At 44.8% G+C, this 19,715-nt stretch overlaps 1 protein-coding gene and 1 pseudogene across 1 annotated transcript in view; both read left to right on the top strand.

Annotated features, from left to right (window-relative positions):
• The window catches only part of Vit (vitrin), a 113,354-nt gene that overhangs the window by 11,210 nt on the left and 82,429 nt on the right, over positions 1-19,715 (top strand). The window contains exon 2 of the mRNA XM_060364314.1: positions 11,997-12,074. Within this exon, the coding sequence (XP_060220297.1) occupies positions 12,044-12,074 (31 nt within the window). The 5' untranslated portion in view covers positions 11,997-12,043. The remainder of the gene's footprint in view (positions 1-11,996; positions 12,075-19,715) is intronic.
• LOC110559555 (large ribosomal subunit protein eL31-like) lies at positions 1,844-2,259 on the top strand (annotated as a pseudogene).

Here is a 19,715-nt window from a genome sequence, read left to right as displayed (position 1 = left end):
TGTAATTACTATTTGCAGTCTCCCTAGAAATCACTATTGGTGGAAGGGTTTGTGGATGTGGTAAGCATTACCATATGGTAGGTTCTTAACGAGGTACAAAATGATGGTTCTAAACACATACCAAAAAAGGCTTTCCCTTTTGGGGTTTCTGAAATGTGAAAAATGCCACATGGATGAGTGGCACAAACAATGCACATGTCTGTCAGCGACACATACGTGAGCTGCTTGGTCCAGCTGATGGCCATGGCTGAGTACCTCTGCTGCGGGGTTTTCTTGGTGATCAAAAGCGATCCCCGGGCTGGGGAGATGGCTCATGTTACTCTTCCAGAATACCTGAGTTTAGTTCCTAGCACTCGGGTCAGACGGCTCACAAGCCCCCGGAACTCCAGATCCAGGAGACATCAGAGGATACTCCCACTTTGGGGCAACTCCCTCTACACATACACATAACTTTTTTAAATGTAGCCCCCGAGAAAGGAACGTATCCATACGTAGTTCACACCTTATTAATCCATGTATCTGTGAGACTTAAGGGGAATTCTCAGGTGGCAATATCAGCTAGGCAGCACTCCCATGAACAACTTGAGAAATCACCATCCACACGTATTAGACTTTGCCGACTCCTTATTTGAAACCCGGGCTTGTTTGCTGCGGTATGCCTTAGCTACTTCACCGCCCTCTGCCCATGAGGTACCAAGCATCGGTGTCTCCACCTAACCAAATTGTAGCAACCAAAGTGTCTTCAGAGCTGTCAAATGTCCCTTGCTGGTGCGGGACCGCCATAATCCAGGGAAAGTCCACAGCACAGTGCTGGCAGCCTTGCTTTGAGGTCGTCTGTTTCCAGAGCTCAGAGTCTCTTCACGAATCCTTCTCATTTGAAGGTTTTTATCCCACCAGCCATCATTTCGGGGAAAGGAGACATAACTAAAAAATAAACATGAAAAAAAAAAAAGGTTTTAATCCAAGCTGCCAGAGACAGAAACTAACTCAAACTGGCTCAAGTAACCCCCTCCCCTCCAGAAAGATGTGTGTAGTAGGTGAGAGCTGGATCTCCCTCCCTGGATATGGGGCCTGGGGAGTGGCCAGAAATGAAGGCCGGTGCTCCCCCACTGTCACCCCTCTCCTACTCTTGTTTTGTCTTCTTTTTCTATGCCGGGCCCCACGAGGCCTGCACTTCATCAGTCACACACGTGAAGGATCTCGGAGTCCCAGTTCTTGAGGCCCAGGGGAGAACTCTGTCGGCCTAAGGTATCTTTTCTTGCTAGATTAAAGGCTTTGACGGCTGAGTCACGTAAGCCCACGTGAATGTTCTCGGTGACCGTGTTTGAGATGCTGACCGTCCTGGGTCTTGTAAGGCTGAAGTCGCTTTGAAGGCGAACAGTGCACCACAGTAAGTGTGGGAATTTCACTAATAATTAGTTAATACGTTGTGGCATAGTTTGAAATGTACAGTGAAGGCTGTGTGAGAAGTTTGACACCATGAACACAAAGTGCCCTAAAGCTGCAGAACTGGCGCTCTCACTAAGGCGCTTGATGTGCAAGCTCGAGGACCCCACTTTCAGCCCCAGGACCGGCTTTTAAGAGCTGAGCCTAGTGGCACACTCCTGCAATCCCAGCACTGAGGAGGTAGAGACAGGAGGACCCATGAGGTTCCTGGCCACTCAGTCTTATATAACAATGAGGTCCAGGCCAAGTATGGGTCAATGTCTGAAAAAACAAGGTGGGCAGTGGCTGAGAGATGACCCTGAGGTTGCCCGCTGGTCTCTATATGCCCACAGAGACACTTGCACCCCCGCACATACATAGATGCAATCAGCAGAGCAAGACGCAGATCTAGCTTCCCACAATCCCTCGCGCCCGTCCTTTCCAAACTGGGCCTGGCAGAATGGCTCGCGCAAAGAAGGATGTCGAGAAGAGCTGTTCCACCATCAACGAGGTGGTGACCCGAGAATACACCATCAACACTCACAAGCACACCCTTGGAGTGGGCTTCAGGAAGCGTGCTCCTCAGGCACACAGAGAAATTCGGAAATTTGCCATGAAGGAGACAGGAGCTCCAGATGTGTGCATGAAACCAGGCCCTATAAAGCTGTCTGGGCCAAAGGGATAAAAAAAAACGTTCCATATCGCATCCAAATACGTTTGTCCAGGAAACATAATGGAGATGAGGATTCACCAAACAGGCTCCACACGTTGGTAACTTACGTGCCTGTTACCATATTCAGAAATCTGCAGGCGGTCAATGTGGATGAGAACTAACCTACTGAATGTCAGAGAAGTTTCAGTACTGGAAAAAGAAAAGGTGAAGATCTTCGCTGTGTGACCCTGGGAAGTTAACTTCACCGCCCTGAATTCTAAGCATTTTAGTGCCCATTTTGTCTCCATTGCTAGCCCAAGTGAGAAACGTTACCCGGTATGTGGAGAAAAACACTGAGCACTCTGGAATAGCTCTGGAATAGTTGTCCACCTTCTTTAATCCTCCAGTTGTAACCTACCTGAAAGAGAAATCTATTATCTCATAGAGCATATGGTCTAGAGCTGGGCCTAGGCTCCAAGCTTCTACTCCTGTCTCTGCAATTCCCCAGGCTACCCCATTCCTTCTTGTGCTAGCTTCTCCTGAAGCCTGATTTTTCTCATGGTCACAAGATGGCTGCCACAAGACCTGGAACCTCTGGTTGCCCTCTTCATTTCCAACAAGTGAAACAACTACTATTTCCAAAGCATCGGATTAAAATCTTTCATTTCCGCCTGTCTGTTATACGTCGAGATATAAGCCACCTGGAGTAGTAATTACCACAGCGTGCGTATTCCTTAGCTGAATGCCTGGGCCCAGAGGTATTTTGGATCTAGGACTTGGGGATGTCTGAACTATTTTCACGTATATAATGAAGAGACATCCTGCAGATGGGATCCACGTCTAACCTCAAGGCTTGTGTGTTTGGTGCCCTTCTCGCGGAGGTAGCCTGAAGGTTGCTTTACGCCGTTTTAAAAAATAGTTTTGTGGCACGAGGTGAAGTTTCAAGGTGTGGAGTTTTCTAGCCGTCGTGTCGTTATAATACGCAGATGTTTGGATATAAGAGCAGGTGGATTCTCAGTTTGTGACAATGCCCTGGACAGGCCTCTTTGCTGACTGGTCCAAGATGCAGCCCTAAAATCTCCAGCTGCATTTGTTTCAGTTGCTGACTTGGAACCGATCTGTATTTCAGGAGGTCTGTTAGAAAGGGGGAGGGAAGCAATGAGGGCCACTTTCAGTCCTGGCTAGGTAACCTGACATCACGCCTTTGCGTAGCCATACCTATTGCAAAATAAATGTATTAAGAATGAGTAAAATATCTTCTGTCTGCTCTCCCCATTTGACTCAGTGCACCTTTCTGTTGCTGTTTCCTGAAGACAAAAATGGGAGTGGAAGCAGGGGCAACTAGAAAGTGGACTGCTATGTCTCCCCTGCCCCCCAATCCTGGAAGACTCCAGTATCCACCTCATGGTGCTTGTTGGTATCAAGGCAACAGTGGATGTGGTTATTGAGACCTTGCCCCCATATCTATGCCCTGTGTAAAGATTACTGTCCATATGGAGGCCACATCCACCTTGTAAAGGACCCCTCCCACTGCCAACCTCCTTTTTCTTTCTTTTCTGATCACCCCACATCCATCCAGCGACGAGTGGCAAAGGACAGACAGGCAAGCAGAAATGGAGAAAGCAAAGCTGCAGATGTGGCCTCTCTCCTACAGAGACATCTGTCCCCGGGGATTTTCAGCATGTTGGAAGCAGCAGCCCAAACTCTTCATAACTGCTGAATGTTTCCAGATGGACGCTGGCTCTCTCAACCTCATAGACCGAGCATGGTTGGGTGCTCCCGGACGCCACACCTACATCAGGCAAACACCAACATTATATCACCTCTATATGTCCAAGGGGGCAGATTTTTTTCCAAGTGGGTGGCTAATGTAGACCTCCAAGGGGCTTATTAAAAATCATGAATGCAAAAAATAATAATAATTCTTAAGCTTCCCGTGTCTCCCTGTTGCCTAGAGGACCAATCTCACATTCTTTAGGCATGACGTTCAAGGCTTATGTAGCCCCTTCCTTCCTCTATAATAATCTTATTCCTCTTCCATGCCTGGCTCAGTAGCTCCCTGAAGTTCAGTTAAGTTGTTCAAGCCTCTTCCAGTTCCCACACCTGAGCCAATGTACCATCCACTCATTTTCCTTGCTGTGGTAGCTGTAAGAGCAGATGGCTCAGTTCTGGCTGCCCAGTGGAATCCATGTGAGAGCATTCAAGCAGTATGATACCATCTTAGACCAACTGAGCAAGAATGTGGATAAAGGCACCTGCTTGCCACGAGCCAATGAATGGCCGGTGGAGTGTAGGAGAAAATGCAGGCATGACCTGGCAGCCAGCCTACTTGGCACACTCCACTTCTAAACAAGAAGCATGCTCCTGAAGTCAGAATTCGGAAATAGTATGAGTAGCCAGGAGCTGGCCTTCTGGATGAATCTGCTTCTTCCACACAGAGACCCTGGTAGCATGAGCATTCACCATCCAACCCCAGGTAAAATGCCGATCATAGTTGACAGGTTTCCACTCTATGAGTAGTTGCTCATGTGCAGCAAAGCAGTTCCCTGAAACCATCTCTGGAGTGGTTTATCTCTGCACCCTTTACCAACCCTCAGGCATCGCTTGTGGGGAGATGCCTTGGTAACAATGGCAGTGAAAAGAGCAGGGCCTCTGATCTGGGAGTTTTGTCCCTCTTCCTTCCAGCCTTGTCACCTTGAGCGAAGTCACTGACTTCTGTGTGCTTCCAGGACCTTACCTCTAAAGGAAGGCAGTAAACAGTCAATACTTTGCCAAGCCGCTGTAAAGATGAATGAGTTAATATATCATCCACAGTCAGCATGTATTCCATAAATGTTAGATATGGCCAAACGCATGTCAAGCTCCCTCTGAAGACTCTCAGCAACTTAATACTGGGACATGCATTTTGTTTCTCTCCGTTTAGCACATGGGGCACACATAAACTTTTTTTGTTCTTTTTTTTAAATTTTTTGAATCATGAACAGAAATATGAATGAAGATGAATTTTGACTTTAGGGGACCGGGAAGGTTTGCATAAAAGAGGTGGACCACGAGCTGAAGCTTGGAAGATAGCTAAGCTTGTGAGAGGCAGGTGAACGTAATAAGGTATTTCCAGAGAGCCATAGTGCTAATGTGCAAAGATAAACATCAGAAGTCCATGGGTGCTGGAGCCAGGGGAGAGAATTAGGAAGGAGAATTTTAGCTTAATGTAGTTGAAGGGTCCCCTGGCCACATTTTCATAATCTCTAAAGATTGCCCAAAGAATTTAGGTTTTGTTGTTTAGAGAGTGAGTGAGACCCATGCTTTAGGAAGCTGGCCCTTTAAATTGAAGGGCAAGGGGAGTACGGAACAGGGAGAGCAATGGGCAAGGAGGTCAGAGCTCTGCACAATTGCTCCTTATTTGATATTGGCATCTGTGAAGTGGTAACTCGGCTCACGTGTTATGACAACTTTCAGGTTGGTTTGTTTATTGTGTAACTATTAAATCTGGCAGTAAAAGTGTTGGTGATACAGGTACATGCATCACATCACACACACACACACACACACACACACACACACACACATACACACACAGTGATGATGATAAGACAGTCCGTAGATGCCCCCTCCCAAATTGGAAGGCTTTAATCATTGTTTTATCTTTATTTGCCGTATTAATTTCTGGTTTCTCAGCTTCTGTGCCCAGGGTAATTTTTAAACAAGTGATTACAACACACTCCTCATGGGCTGCAAAGGAGAGTCAGTTTCTATGGTCCTTTCAGTCTCCTTCCACCTTTAAGGAACAATAATCCTCTCTGACCTCGTTAACATAAGTAGCCTGTCCCCTTAACATGTGAGCGTCAAGCATGCTAACAGATAGCTCTCAGGAAAAGTCATCTTCGCTTTGTTTTTAAGTCTCGATAAAATACATTTTATACACATCAAGGAGATAACAGCAGTACTGAAACATGAGCTGTAAAATTTGGAACTTAAAGAACATGTGACCTTAAAGAAGCCACCCACTGGGGTCTTATGTTGTCTCCATACATAGTCCTTGGTTGGAATAGCAGTCTCAGGAAAGATCCCTGTGCTCAGATTTTTTGGTTCTGTTGCTCTCCTTGTGGAGATCCTGTCCTCTTCAGATCTTACTGTTTCCCACTTCTTTCCTAAGATTCCCTGCACTCTGCCCAAAGGTTGCCCATAAGTCTCAGCACAGATGTAGCCCATGGCAGTGTATCCAAGTGGGTTCCATTGTAATAGAAACAGGGACTGTCTCTGACATGAACGAATTGGCCTGCTCTTTAATTACCTCCCCCTGAGGGGGAAGCAGCATTACCAGGCCACAGAAGAAGACAATGCAGCCACTCCTGATGAGACCTAATTGACTAGGATCAGAAGGAAGGAACAGAAGTCCTCCCCTATCAGTGGACTTGGGGAGGGGCATGCATGCAGAGGGTGGAGGAAGGGAGGGATTGGGACGGGAGGAGGGAGAGAACCACATGGGGGGATACAAAGTGAGTAAAGTATAATTAATAAAGAAAAGAAAAAAAGAAGCCACCTGCTATAGACCTCAGTTTCCTTCCCTTTAAAACAGAAACCAAGAACTGAACAGCAGTGGCACATACCTGCCTGAAATTCCAGCACTTGGGAGGCAAAGGCAGGCAGATCTCTCTGAGTTGGAGGCCAGCTTAGTCTACAAAGGGAGTTCCAGGACAGACAAGGCTTCACAGAGAAACCCTACCTCAAAAAAAAAAAAAAAAAAAAGGAAACTAAGATGTAACTCTCCACTTAGCGAACAAGATCACTGTGTAAGAACAAGCCTTACTCAACAGAGATTGTGGACCTCATTGCCGAGCGATGTGCCAGGGTGTAGGAACCAGATGATCAACAAAGACAAAGGAAGAGTCTTTCAGTAGTTCAGTTAGAAAGTGTTTGTCCGCCACACACAAAGCCCTAGTTTTGATGCTCGCACCACGGCAACCTTTCGTGGTGCTTTAGAATTCAAGGCCATCCTTTAGCTACATAGTTAGAGAAAGAAGAGGAAGAGGAGGGGGAAGGGGAGAAAGAGAGTAACGAGAACAAAGGGAGCTCCGCTTTTAGAAACACACCTGAAGGTCCTCTATTTTAAGACTGTGAAGAGCATAGATGGTATGTCTTATTTCGCTTAGGCTGTCAACTTGCCATGGCCTTGAACAAATTCTCAGAATGACTGCCCAGTTCATGCCGATGGGCATGCCTGTGGGAGACTGTCTTGATTGTGAATAGACATAAGGGACTTCAGCCCACTGTGGGCTGCACCATTCCCTGGGCAGGTAGTCCTGGGCTGCATTCAATCCGGAAAGCACCATTCCTCTTTGGCTACTACTTCAGTTCCTGTTCTGACATGCCGTGATGATGAAGTGTAACTTGTAGCGCTCTTTAAAAAAAAAAAAAAAAAAAACCTCCTTTATTTGGGTTGTTTAGGCCTCTACCTCCCTTCCACCAGCACCCTGACCTTAATTAGGAGAGAGAACATTCGTTCCTGCTAGTCAGGGTCAGTGGGTCTTTTGGGGTTCTATACCCATCTCTGTCAACCACAGATGCCTCTGGACCCCAAAGCATTTCTCTCCATCTGTCTGTTCCAAACCACCACGCCGTCTCTGGTCTCTGATCTCTCCAAACTGCTACAGGCCACACTACGCCAACACTGAACACCACACAGAACGCCACCTTGTCTTTTTCCAGGCTCTCATATTTATGCTCTCAGAGCCGTAGACCACAACCCCTCCGTGCCGCACACGGAAGGCCGTTACTAGCTCCACACGAGACAATTAACAGTGCGGACAAACTATAGCCCAACTTAAACCTCACACTTGGGATTAAAACAAAAGTGTATTTATGTAACATACAAAGAAACCCAAACCTCCGTTACCGTGACCTGTCAGCTGAAATCAACACTGTTCCCCTAAGCTGTTTTTGGTCAGAGTGTCCTGTCACAGCAAGAGAGGTGAATTAGAACAAGGTGCTATTCTTATTTATTACAAATTTGTTCTCTTCTAACTTCAGGCCATGATACCTAATTGAATTGGCTATGCTAATCTACTTACACTAAAGTATATTTTTCTTTCACAGCCTGGCTTTATCTACCTCACCAGAACTCCAGATTGGGGAATTTTTAAATTATAGCTCACAGCGCAATCCATAATTCATGCACAAGTAACATCCTTTTGGAAGCTCTTCTTCAATTTTTGTCAGCACTCCTGGGAGCACAGGAGGAATTAAGGCTCCCTAGTTGCGGAACACCCCATGGCTTCATGATACTGACCTCCTTCCCTTCTGCAGAAATTGCTTAGCAGAACTTCAGCAGTCTTCAGCCCTGGCCTCTGGGGTGCCACGGGGAGGGGGGGGGTGTTAATGTTTTCCCTTGCATTTCAAAAATCACATTAACATTTAAGAGTATGAAAACAAAACAAAACAGACCAAGCAAGGAAGGAAAGTGCAGGGGTGAGAAAGAATCTCCAAAACACCATGTTTCTAACAGACCAGAGCGTTTCCAGTTAGTTCTATTGCTGATGAGTTGTACATGGGTGCCATCTGCACCAGGGACTCAGAGGTCGTCTCTTGGAACTGTTTGGCAGCTCTCCGTGCAGCCCAGTATGTGAAAGGCATGTGTGTTCTTCGTGACCTCTATAGTTGTAGGTCAAATTTGAGAGCAGTCCTCTCTCCCCTTTTTTCCCCTTGGGTTTGTGTATAGACCATTGAAAATGCCTTATTAACTAATTTCTGTTGTAATTTTATCACAGAGTTCACGCATCACAAAAATAGATTGTTTATACAGAACGATTTGTTTGTTTTTCATGTATATCCAGATTGTCTTTCCTTTGTTTTGTTTCTTCGTTTTTCTTTTCTAGGAAAAAGAGGCAGCCCTTGGTATTCACATATGTATCTACCATGTATTTGCTGAGCATCTATAGACTCAAATAAAAATCCCTATCCTTGCGGAATTAGCAGTCTGTTGGAGGAACCCAACAGCGGGCAAGTAAAATAAGTAAATTGTAGAGTGTGTCAAAAGTAAGAAGAAAAATAAAGCAAGAGAAGAATAGGCATAGCCATGGCAGTGGACAGAAGGGAAACTGTGACTTTAAATAGAATTATTACAGAGCCGGGGCAATAGTGCACGCCTGTAATCCCAGCACTTAGGGAGGCAGAGGCAGGCAGATCTCTGTGAGTTTGAGGCCAGCCTGGTCTACAGAGTGAGTCCAGGACAGGATGGACTACATAGAGAAACCCTGTCTCAGGGAAAAAAAAAGAAAGAATTATTACAGAATGTCCCAAAAGAAGGCAACATTCAAGCAAGGACCTGAGAGAAAAAAGGGATTGGTCACATGCTTGTGTGGGGAGGTATGCTAAGGCAGAGCAAATTAGTGGAACCAGACAGTACATGCAGAAGTGAGACCCTGAGGTGAAAGGCATGTTCTAGAAACAGCCAAGAGCCCAAAGTGCCCTGGACTTCATCAGTGAAAGAAAGAATAATTCAAAGTTAGATCAGGAGGATGAGTGGTGGAAAAATCCGGAAGGACCTTGACCACCTGAAAAGGCCTTGGCTTTTCTTTCTGTGTGGTGGGAGTCCCTGCACAGTCCCTGAACAGAGGGGTACCACCAGCCAATTTCCTTCAACCAGGGTCGTGCCAGCTAGCCTCCCTCTAAGGCTAACTAAAGTATGCTCGATGAACGAGGGTGTGGCCTCCACCAGCCGCAATGACGAGGATAAGAACTGACTGATTCTGGAGGTAGAACGGAGTGTGAGAGCAAGAGGATGATGGGAATGCAACTCTGAGTGGCAGCAGTGCCGGCCACACCCACCCAGTGAGGACACTTGGCATCCTGCATCTAAGTAGTGGAACGTCCAATATTTAGGTTTGAGCTCGTGCCTATTTCTTGGCAGTGTCTCAAATTAATAAAAATTATTTATTACAGTAGTTCCAAAATATATTACAGCTATTGTAGCATGGAGTTAGAAGATTGTATGTCTCTACTCTGATGGTAAAGGCCATTTCTTTATTATTAAACTAGTAATAAACTACTTCCACTGGGAAATTTAATACAGCACAATTGTTGCTCGGAATTAACGAAGTGATCCAGCGATGTGAGGAGGTCACTCTTTGTGACTAATTTAACATATTAAATGGCTTTAAATACATTGCATCAGATTGTATTGGTGTTTCAATCATCACTCATCAGCTCTTTGTGTTAACTCTTCATGGAGCTGTAAGCATTTAACATAAGCATATACATTTCCCATTTAGTAACATCACTTTGTGGCTTAAAAATTAGATTTTGTGAGAATTCTCTCATAGAAATTGGCATAACCCAGGGCCTTTATCTTTCCAGAAAGTAGATTTACCAGCAAACTCCTGGACCACAGCAGGATTTAGGGCTATGACTTCCAGTTTCAGGCCACCCGGCAGTGGCACGGAGGATGCCCTTGCCCAGGGGGAAGAAGTGTGTTGTTATCATTGATGTTGTGTAAACATTTTAGGTGACAATGCTAATAAAATGAAAGCCAACTTTATGTCTGGATTTTCTACACTATTCTATTGCACGAACCAAAGGCAAATGCCTCCTACCTACCCCTCTTCCACTCCACTCCCACTCTCTGTTGGGACTGTGGGCATAAACTGTAATTTAAGTCTTTGTTCCCTTATCTACTTAATGACAACCTTCAAGCCCACCATTCTGACATCATAAGGATTCAAAACAAAATAAAGTAAAAGTACCGGGGATGGTAGTACTGGTGAACCGTTGAAAGTCTTCTTACAGCTTTAAGAGAAATGGGTGTATAGGTGACAACCTTTTCACACCCGCTGTACTTTCTAGCTCCTAGAACTCTGTCTGTGCTGATCCCTACATTGGGGGCCCCTTTTCTCTATTCTTGTTTTGAAACTCTGTTCATCCCAGCCGGGTAGGCCAGATGTTCCCAGCTCTGGGAAGCCTTTTCTTATTCTCACAGATAATACAATCTCTGTCCTTTCTCCCATCCAAGTACTGAACAGGCCAGACCCTGCTTAGCTTTTCTAGACTAGATGAGCTTGGGCACATTCAGGGTGGTATGGCTGTAGATTTTCCTTTCTTCCTTTTACGTCTCTGTTATTGAACCCAGACCTACTGTACTAACATCTGTATTTTTCATGAGACGCCCAGGGGACTAGTGTGCACTGTGAAGAGAAGTCCTACTTTGACTATCACTTCTTGAACGTGGTTGCCTGTTGAATTGTCAGAGAAGTTTTAAAGCTTAATTCTCAGTCTCTACCCCCGAGAGCCTCTGATCTGGTTGATCTGGGCACAGCCTAGACATCAGTGTTGTTAAAATTCCCAGTGACACCAATATGCAGCAATGTGGGAGACCCACTCTTCTGTAAACGCCCCTCCCACTTCCTTACGAGGCCTTCATGCTCTCTGATGCTGTGATTATTTGTGTTCACACGTGTTTTCTCACTTCGGTTAAACCATGTCTTTTAAGAGTAAGAACTAACTTTTAATTCAGTTTTATCACCTTCTTCCTTACAAAGCAGCCACATTATGGGAATTTAATATTTACTGAAGGAATGGTTTATTTGTAATCTTAAATTGTTCTCTTGACACCATAAATGTGGCTATTTGCCCAAACCTGAGAACTATTGGGACATAGCCTCAAAATTGTGGAGTTGTTTCTCAGTTCCAAGACCAAATCTCTGGAAAACCAGAGGCAAATAACTAGAGTGGGCTTTCTAACAGAGCATGGGTGCTCCGGGTACCAGTGTGGCCATCCAGTTCCATCTACATGTCTTTCCTGTAGAAAGCCGGAGCTTCGAATCCTGGTTCCAGGGGGCAGTGCAAAATGATGCAGAATATCCTCACATACTTTGGGCATCCAATTCAGAACTCTTGGCTAAAGCTTGATATTTTTCTTTCTCCCCAGGGTACCATTTTGATATCTGTGGGGATCGTTGGATCGTTGTTCTCACCATGAAGGCATCTGTTACTGAAGTGTTCCTCGGTAAGTACTTTTATATACATGTATCTGGATACTCATTGAATCTGGCCAAGACAGAACACAAACAATAACAGAAGTTTAAGGGGGATTGCTAAGTATAGATAAAATTCAAGATCCTGTGTGTGTGCGTATGTGTGTTTATATAAAGCAAATACATATCATGTATATGTGCTTATATGTTGCACATAGTATGCACACGTATCTGTACTTTTCAGCAATAAACAAATATTTCAGAAATAGTATATTTGCACATTCTGAATTTAGGATCCATTTGTTTCTTAATTTCTTTTCTTTTTCAGTTTTTGAGTCAGGGTCTCTCTCTCTCTCCCTGTGTGTGTGTGTGTGTGTGTGTGTGTGTGTGTGTGTGTGTGTGTGTGTAAACCTAGCTGTCCTAGAACTCACTCTGTAGATCAGGCTGGCCTCAAACTCACAGAGACCCGCCTGCCTCAGCCTCCTGAGTGCTAGAATTAAAGGCATGTGCCACCACTGCTGGGCGTGTTTCTTAATTTCTAAAAGAGAAAGAGAATGTTTATCACTTTCATACTTCTGCCATAATCTCATACTTTGAGGATGAAATATTTGAGGCATCTCTTATCTCTGAAGAATACAGTTTGGACACATCTTTGAGGAACAGCAGGCCACCCGGAATACAGACACTGCTGGTTGGTTTAGGACTGAGCCCAGGGTAATAATCAATTAAGTTAGTACCCACTGTCTGAGGCTTTGCCAGCCAGCAGATTCCTGTAGGTCATGATGAAACTGTGGCATACAAATTCCTTAGAGTCTCTATTAATTTGCTGGGGCTGTACCACAAGCTGGGTCAGCTAGAACACCATAAAATGTGTTATCTTCTAGCTCTAGAGAGTTGAAACCCAAAATCAATGTGTTGGTGAGGATGGCTCCTTCAGACGACGTTGAGGGAGAAGTCTATCCCATGCCTCTTCCCTAACTCCCAGGAAATTTATGGTGTTCTTTGCTTATGGGTACAACACTCTTGTCCCACCACCTTCACACAGCATCCCATACATGCACGTCTGTCTCTGGCTTTTCCCTTTTTGTAATGATATCAGTTTTATTGGGTCAAGAATTCCTGTATGAACTCATTCCATTCAACCAATGAGCTATCCTATTCACCTGTTTCCAGATCAGGTCATATCCAGAGTAACTGGGGACCCAGACTTCAGAGCATACGTTGCATGGGGGAGGGATGAAATTTAACCCATACAGAGTAAGAAAATGTTTAAGTCTGCGCAGCGGACATCTTTTGGGGCACAACTGAGGACTGGAGAAAAAAGGTGACATAATCTGCAAGGCAAAGAGGATTTCATTGTAGGAGGGTGAGTCAGAGAGAGGTCATGGGTCCTGAGACACCATCAGTTTGCTGACATCGACAGCCGGTCATTATACCTTTTCCTATAGTCCAGTGGCTTTCAACCTTCCTAATGCTGTGACCCTTAATACATTTCCTCATGTTGTGGTGACCCCCAACCATAAAACTATTTCACCGCTTCTTCATAATTACAATTTTGCTACTGTTATGAATCATAATGTAAATATTTGATATGCAGGTATCTGATATGCGACTCCTGTAAAAGGGTCATTTGATCCCTTAGGGAGGTCATGACCCGCAGGTTGAGAACCACTGTCTTAGAGCCTGCTGTTTCTTCTGTAAATGATGTGACTGAGCTAGAGACCACCCAGATCTTTGTCAATTGTCTTCAGGGTGTTAGGACAGTTTTCGCCAAACCTCTTGTCTCTCAGTTAGCTCTTCCTTTCTCAGAGAGGAACCTCAGTAGGTAGGTCATTGTTCATCCTCAGTGCCACCATATGCTGTTTCTGTCACATGGTGGTGGGGAGCACAAATAGATTTCAGGGTACTCATGCAGGAGCTCTCTCCCCAACTACTGATGCTCTCATCAGATTGGGAAAGAGCCAAGAATCAGCTGTTACAAGGAAGTCACTGTCTGTTTCCAGGCTCTTAGTGTCTTGTTCAAAGAATTTAGGAAGCACATATAGGAATCACAGTAACAAGAAGTTTTATTCAGAAGCAAAGTGGCAGTACAGCGCAAACACACTGCAAGGGAGCAGCGGGCTCCTTGAGTTAGAACACTGACAGATCTCTGGCTACTGCCCTGAGCATCTGGGCTTCCTCTTATGGGGTCTAGGAGAAAGAGCAGTTGGTTGCAAAGGGACGTACTTTGGGTGCTTTTGTTTTAATTGAGTCGGCTTGGATTATGTTCGCCTTTCTCTTTTTGAAGATTTAGTATTTTTAATTTTCTGTGTGTGGTGTGCGTGCGTGCACATGAATGCAGCTACCCACATAGTCCAGAAAAGAAAACCAGACTCCCAGAAGCTGAAGTTACAGGGCACTATGTTCTCGTGGATTCTGGGAACTGAACTAGAGGTAATAGGCCCTCTCCACCTCTGATCCACTTCTCCAGCCCCACATAAGACTTTCTTTATGTACATGTGCCTAATCATAATTCACCTAACACTAATCACATACACATCCACTTATGCACAGGCATCAGATGAGAAATAGAATTTCCCTGAAGCTCCACTCACAGGACACAGTTTCTCTTACTCTGCATGCACCCAAAACTGACCAATCCAGGCTGGGTCAGCCCCCTGTCTTTAGCTTCCTGGTATGTTATGGAACATTCTTAATGGAAAATAGCTGCAAAGGGAGAATTACCAAAGGTGTTGAGATGAGCAATGGCATTATTTAAAGCAGGGTGTGTGTACTGCTCGGTGTGGGTGGGAGTCCCAGGTTATTAAATGCATGCTTAGAAGAGGGATTGGGGGTAGCTCGCACCAAGGGAGATTCTGCTTAGCTAGGCTTTCCCAACACTAGGCTGCTCCATCAATGCGGTTTTTTACATGCCTCGCCTGCTTTAGTAATGAGGAGAACATTTTCCTTGCAAGTGCAGTCTTTCACTTCCACCTTATTATATTGAGCTGCAGGTTGTAAAATACTAATTAATAAAGTAACAGTTTTCTTTAGCCCCGCTAGGTTCCAAAATAATTGACACACAGAGACTATGATTTATTTTACAAGCTTAAAGCGCAGGAGCTGGGCAGATATCAACCCTCTAAGCTCTTTAGCTTCCTCTCAGCTATGCAACCCAATTTACTTGCCAATAAGTCGCCCTGTCTGGGCTGTATCTGGTCCATCGCTCTGTCCTCAGGGCCACATGCTCATCATCTTTCCTGACCCATGGCAACTCCCTTCCAGCTCCATCTTCTGCTCCTTCTCCTTCTCTCCTTCGCCAAGCCTGGGAACCCAAGCCCACCTACCCCTCTTCTGCCAAGCCACAGGCTTCAGCATTTTTATTAACCAATCAACTTTAAATTAGGTAGAGCAAAGTTTACACAGCAAAGACAAGTGTGCATGAGGATGTGGTCCTCTGGGTGGCAACCAGATCTGGGGAGCCTGTAACTAGTATTAGTATACACAGCATCAGACCACCCCCGACAACAGGTTAACAAGTTTTTAACATTAAAAAAGTGGAGGTGAGTACTTCCTGTTCTTCACCTTGGCATAAGGTCAAGGTGGAAAGGAGAACTCCACCAGGGAATTTCTTCAATCGTCAAGCTCTGCCTCAATATCTGCATGGGGGAGAGTGAAGACAGACTGGCCCGGGCAGCCAAGGTGTTGGAGCAGCTCACAGGCCAGACACTTGCAGGTCTTTTGGCACCAAGTGAAATAAAAAGATTGTCGTTCCCTGCACAGTTCATGGGACCATGGTAGAAGAAATCCTGGAAAAGGTCTGCATATGCAGGAGTATAACTTACAGAAAAGTAACTTCTCAGATACTGGAAACATTGGTTTGAGGATTCAAGAACACATTGATCTGAGCATCACATATGAGCCAAGCTTTGGGATCTATGGCCTGAATTTCTATGTGGTGTTGGGTAGGCGAGGTCCCAGTATCACAGACAAGAAGCAAAGGACAGGATATAGCAGAGCCAAATGCAGAATCAACAAAGAGGAAGCCATGCTCTGGTACCAGCAGACGCATGCTGGGATCATTCTTCCCGGCAAATAAATATTATCCAAAAGGCCAATAAAATTTCCTCGGGGGGCGGGAGGAGGGACAAGTGGAAGTGAGAAGAAAGAGAAAGGGAAGAATTCCCTAAAACAAAAGGAAATGAATCTTAAGGATGTTTCACACCTTGCCCTTTCCTAAGCGTCACAGAGCCAAGACTTAGCTGCTCTGCTCACTGCCTCTCTTGGCCTGCTCTTTTCCTCACGGGGATGCTCATAAAATCACAGTAGAAAAAGAGCACCCCCGTGCCTCAACACAAAGGAAGCCACATATGAGAGACAACCCCACAGCTTGGCCCACACTGCATACTTCCTCTCTGGTGGTGAGTGAGGTAACTATGTCCACTCTTGCACTGAAGTTCCTAGCCAGATCAGTTAGTCAAGGAAAAGGTTAAAAAGAAACAAACAAATAAACCAAAAGACACCGAGGCTCCAGCCAGACCACACACTGCACTTCAGAATGACTTGTCACCTGTATTAGACAGCTCACAGCCTGCTGTAACTCCAGCTCTAGAGGACCTTCGTTCCTCTGGGTAACAGCCACCGGCAACCAATATCCCCCAACACACGCTTATTTAAAATTAATAGTTTAATTGGAAAATGCTATTTATATTTGGAAAAAAAACCCCTCAAAATCATCTATGAGAACAGGTGACGTGATACGTGAAAAATGTACACCAACAGGCCTTTAGAACTAGCAAACAGATTTAGTAAATTTACAGAATTTTGTTACCTTTTCATTGTTGTGACCAAATATGGCTGACAGAACAACATCAACGAAGGAAAGATTTATTTGAGGTTATTGTCTCAGTGCATAATGCTAAAAAAAAAAAAAAAAAAAAAAAAAAAAAAAAGCCTGGTAGGGCGTTCTGTTCACTGGAGAACTCAGAGCATAGGTTCAGCAGGTCATGGCAGACCAGACCCGTTAGGGGTTTCAAAGCACGGCACGGTGACTAGTTCATGGTACTGTGTTGCTTGCTTGGAACTTACCAGAAAAGTGGATCTAAAGTGTTCTCATAGTACAAATGTGTGTGTGTGCGTCTGTGTGTATGTGTGTGTATGAAGTGATGGACATATCAATTAGCATGAATTAATCATTCCACACAGTACACAAAGATCAAAGCAACAGATCGAGTGGTTGAATATCACAGTTTTTATTAGTTATAATTTAATAGAACCAGGGGAGGGAATTGTAGGCTTAGATTTTTCAAACTCATACTTTATTTAGGGTTCCCACGTGCCATCCTCATGTAGGAAATTTGTAGGAAAAGGGGCTAAAGACCTCTTTAAGCTACTTCCTGCTGATTAGGGTCATTGGGTTCTTTGGGGATATACCAATCTCATTTGTCAGGATACCAGCTGTCTAGTCAAAACAGCAAAGCAGCAGCTACAGCAGCAGCGAACAGCAAATAACAGCAAAAGCTGTGGTACCACTCACCAAAGTGGCTAGACTCTGCCCAAAGAGCTGAAGTGGCAAAGCAGAACAAAATGTTCTCTGAAATGTTTCCATCTTCAAAAGCTAGCAAATTGATCTGAACCATCGCAAAGCATGGAGATGCAAAAAGTGCTGTCTCACTGTCTGTGGACTTCTATTCATCCCTTCCCAGAGTCCACACAAGATTGGTTTCCAACTGGTAAAACCACGCCCCTTGAAGGAGGTAGCTTCCAGCCGACACAGATCATGAGCCTTTGGAAGGGGACGGAGGGGTTGACATTCCCACATCCTACACTTGGAACCAAAACAAACAAACAAACAGCAACAAAAAAAAACATATTTATGTCACACAACTGAGTTTTCAAAGAAACCAGAAACTTCCACTTCAGGGAATAGTAAATCACTCCATTACTGAAAAAAGGAAAGGACATTACTGTGCAGGGTTCCTCTGAGTCCTCATGTGTCTTCACTCCCAGCGTCACTTTCCTCTGCTCAGTGGTCAGGGGCATTTTCTAAGTCTTCCTAGCACCCCCACCTCTCCCACCACACCCCAGCTGGGTATTATGACAGCCTCCTGGCCCCAAATCCTTAGTCCTCCCTCCCTCTCCACTATGCCCTGCTAGTATTCACAAAGCCTATTTCTTTTTGTTTGTCTGTTTTGCTTTGAGACAGGGTTTCATGGCCACTCAGAGGATTAGAGGTGTGAGCCAGCACACCTGGTTATGAAGGTCTGTTTCTTATCACCATTCTCTTGACTGAAGCTCTTCATGCTTCTCCTTTTCCAGCATGGAGCCTTGGGTCTTAGGGTGCTTTGCTTCCAAAGCCCTAAGGGCGATGCTCTTGCAGTCTTTCCTGCTTCCTTCTCTCACCACAGTTCTTACCCTGAACTTCCTGCATGATGGCAGCATTTCTCATCCCCAAGCCATCGAAGACACCGTACCCTCTTTTGGAATTCTCTGGCCCTCATTCTCACACTCAAAATCCCCACTTGGTTCTGCAAGAAGTTTCACTGCAAACCACAGTCTCCATGAGATGAGAGCATCTATCTTGGTGGCCTATCTTTATTCTGATCACGGATGCATTACCTTTGCCCTCTCAGTACTCTACCCCAAATGATAGTCATTGAGGACAGGAGCTATGTCTTTCACTGCTGTGACTGGCTTCATGTATCAGAGCCATTCAGCAAAGGATTGTCCCTAGTGATGCTGAATTTGTAAGGCATCAAAGTCATCCAACAATATTACCAAACTCTTTAAATTAATACCAGTTGCTTAGTTACTGTGTACCAGAGTTAACATGTTTTCTTTCTCTTAAGGTTTATTTTTATTATTTTAGTCACGTGTATGTATGTGGGGTCTGGGGGAGACCCATGTGTATGTGCACACGAATGCAAGTGCCCACAGAGGTATTTGATATCCATGGAGCTGGCATTATAGGCTATTATAAGCTGCCTGGTGTGGGTGCTGGGAATCGAACTCAGGTCCTCAGGAAGAGAAGGAGATGTGATCTTAATCACTGAGCCATCTCTTTAGTTCATCATGTTTCTTTTAGATCCCTAAGCATCCTACAGAATTTCGTGCTTCTCGTCTTAGGGTCTCAAGCATAGTCAACATTTCTACCCAGAGGAAACAAGTGAAATAGAAAAGCTAAGACTCTTGCTGCCAAATGTGCTTTCCTGTTCCAGCCTCAGATATAGGCAAGGTGTTAGCTTTGATCTGGGTTTCCTTTTCCTAAAATGAGGGGCAGAGGATAAATTTCAAAGCTCCCTCTAGGTTTTCAGCTCTATTATTTGAAGTCCGTGTTGATATTTCATGGGATTATAGAAAAAGTCTGGTGTTTTCTGTGAAACTGATCTATATGATCCTCAAGGTTCCAGTGAGTACATACATCTCAGGTTAAAGAGTTAGAGAACTTGAATGACTTTGAGATGATCTGCTCCATAAAATAAGGTTTCAAGGAGTTGGGGGCACTACTTGTGATAGTGGATTGAGGCCCTAAAAGATCTAACAAGACATTTCTGGGCAAGAACGAGGCATTTCTGTGAAGGCTCCAGGCACCTAAATGCTTGCTGACTTGATTGTTGATGACCTGTCCTGACATTTCATGCCTTCTCTTGAGATTAGATTATAATTCATTACTTATTACAAAACATGAGCACAGA

The sequence above is a fragment of the Meriones unguiculatus genome, chromosome 1 (assembly GCF_030254825.1).
Source record: "Meriones unguiculatus strain TT.TT164.6M chromosome 1, Bangor_MerUng_6.1, whole genome shotgun sequence".
Taxonomy (NCBI): Eukaryota; Metazoa; Chordata; class Mammalia; order Rodentia; family Muridae; genus Meriones; species Meriones unguiculatus.
Note: the sequence above shows the minus strand (reverse complement) of the source record. Positions and strands in the feature narration are given on the sequence as shown.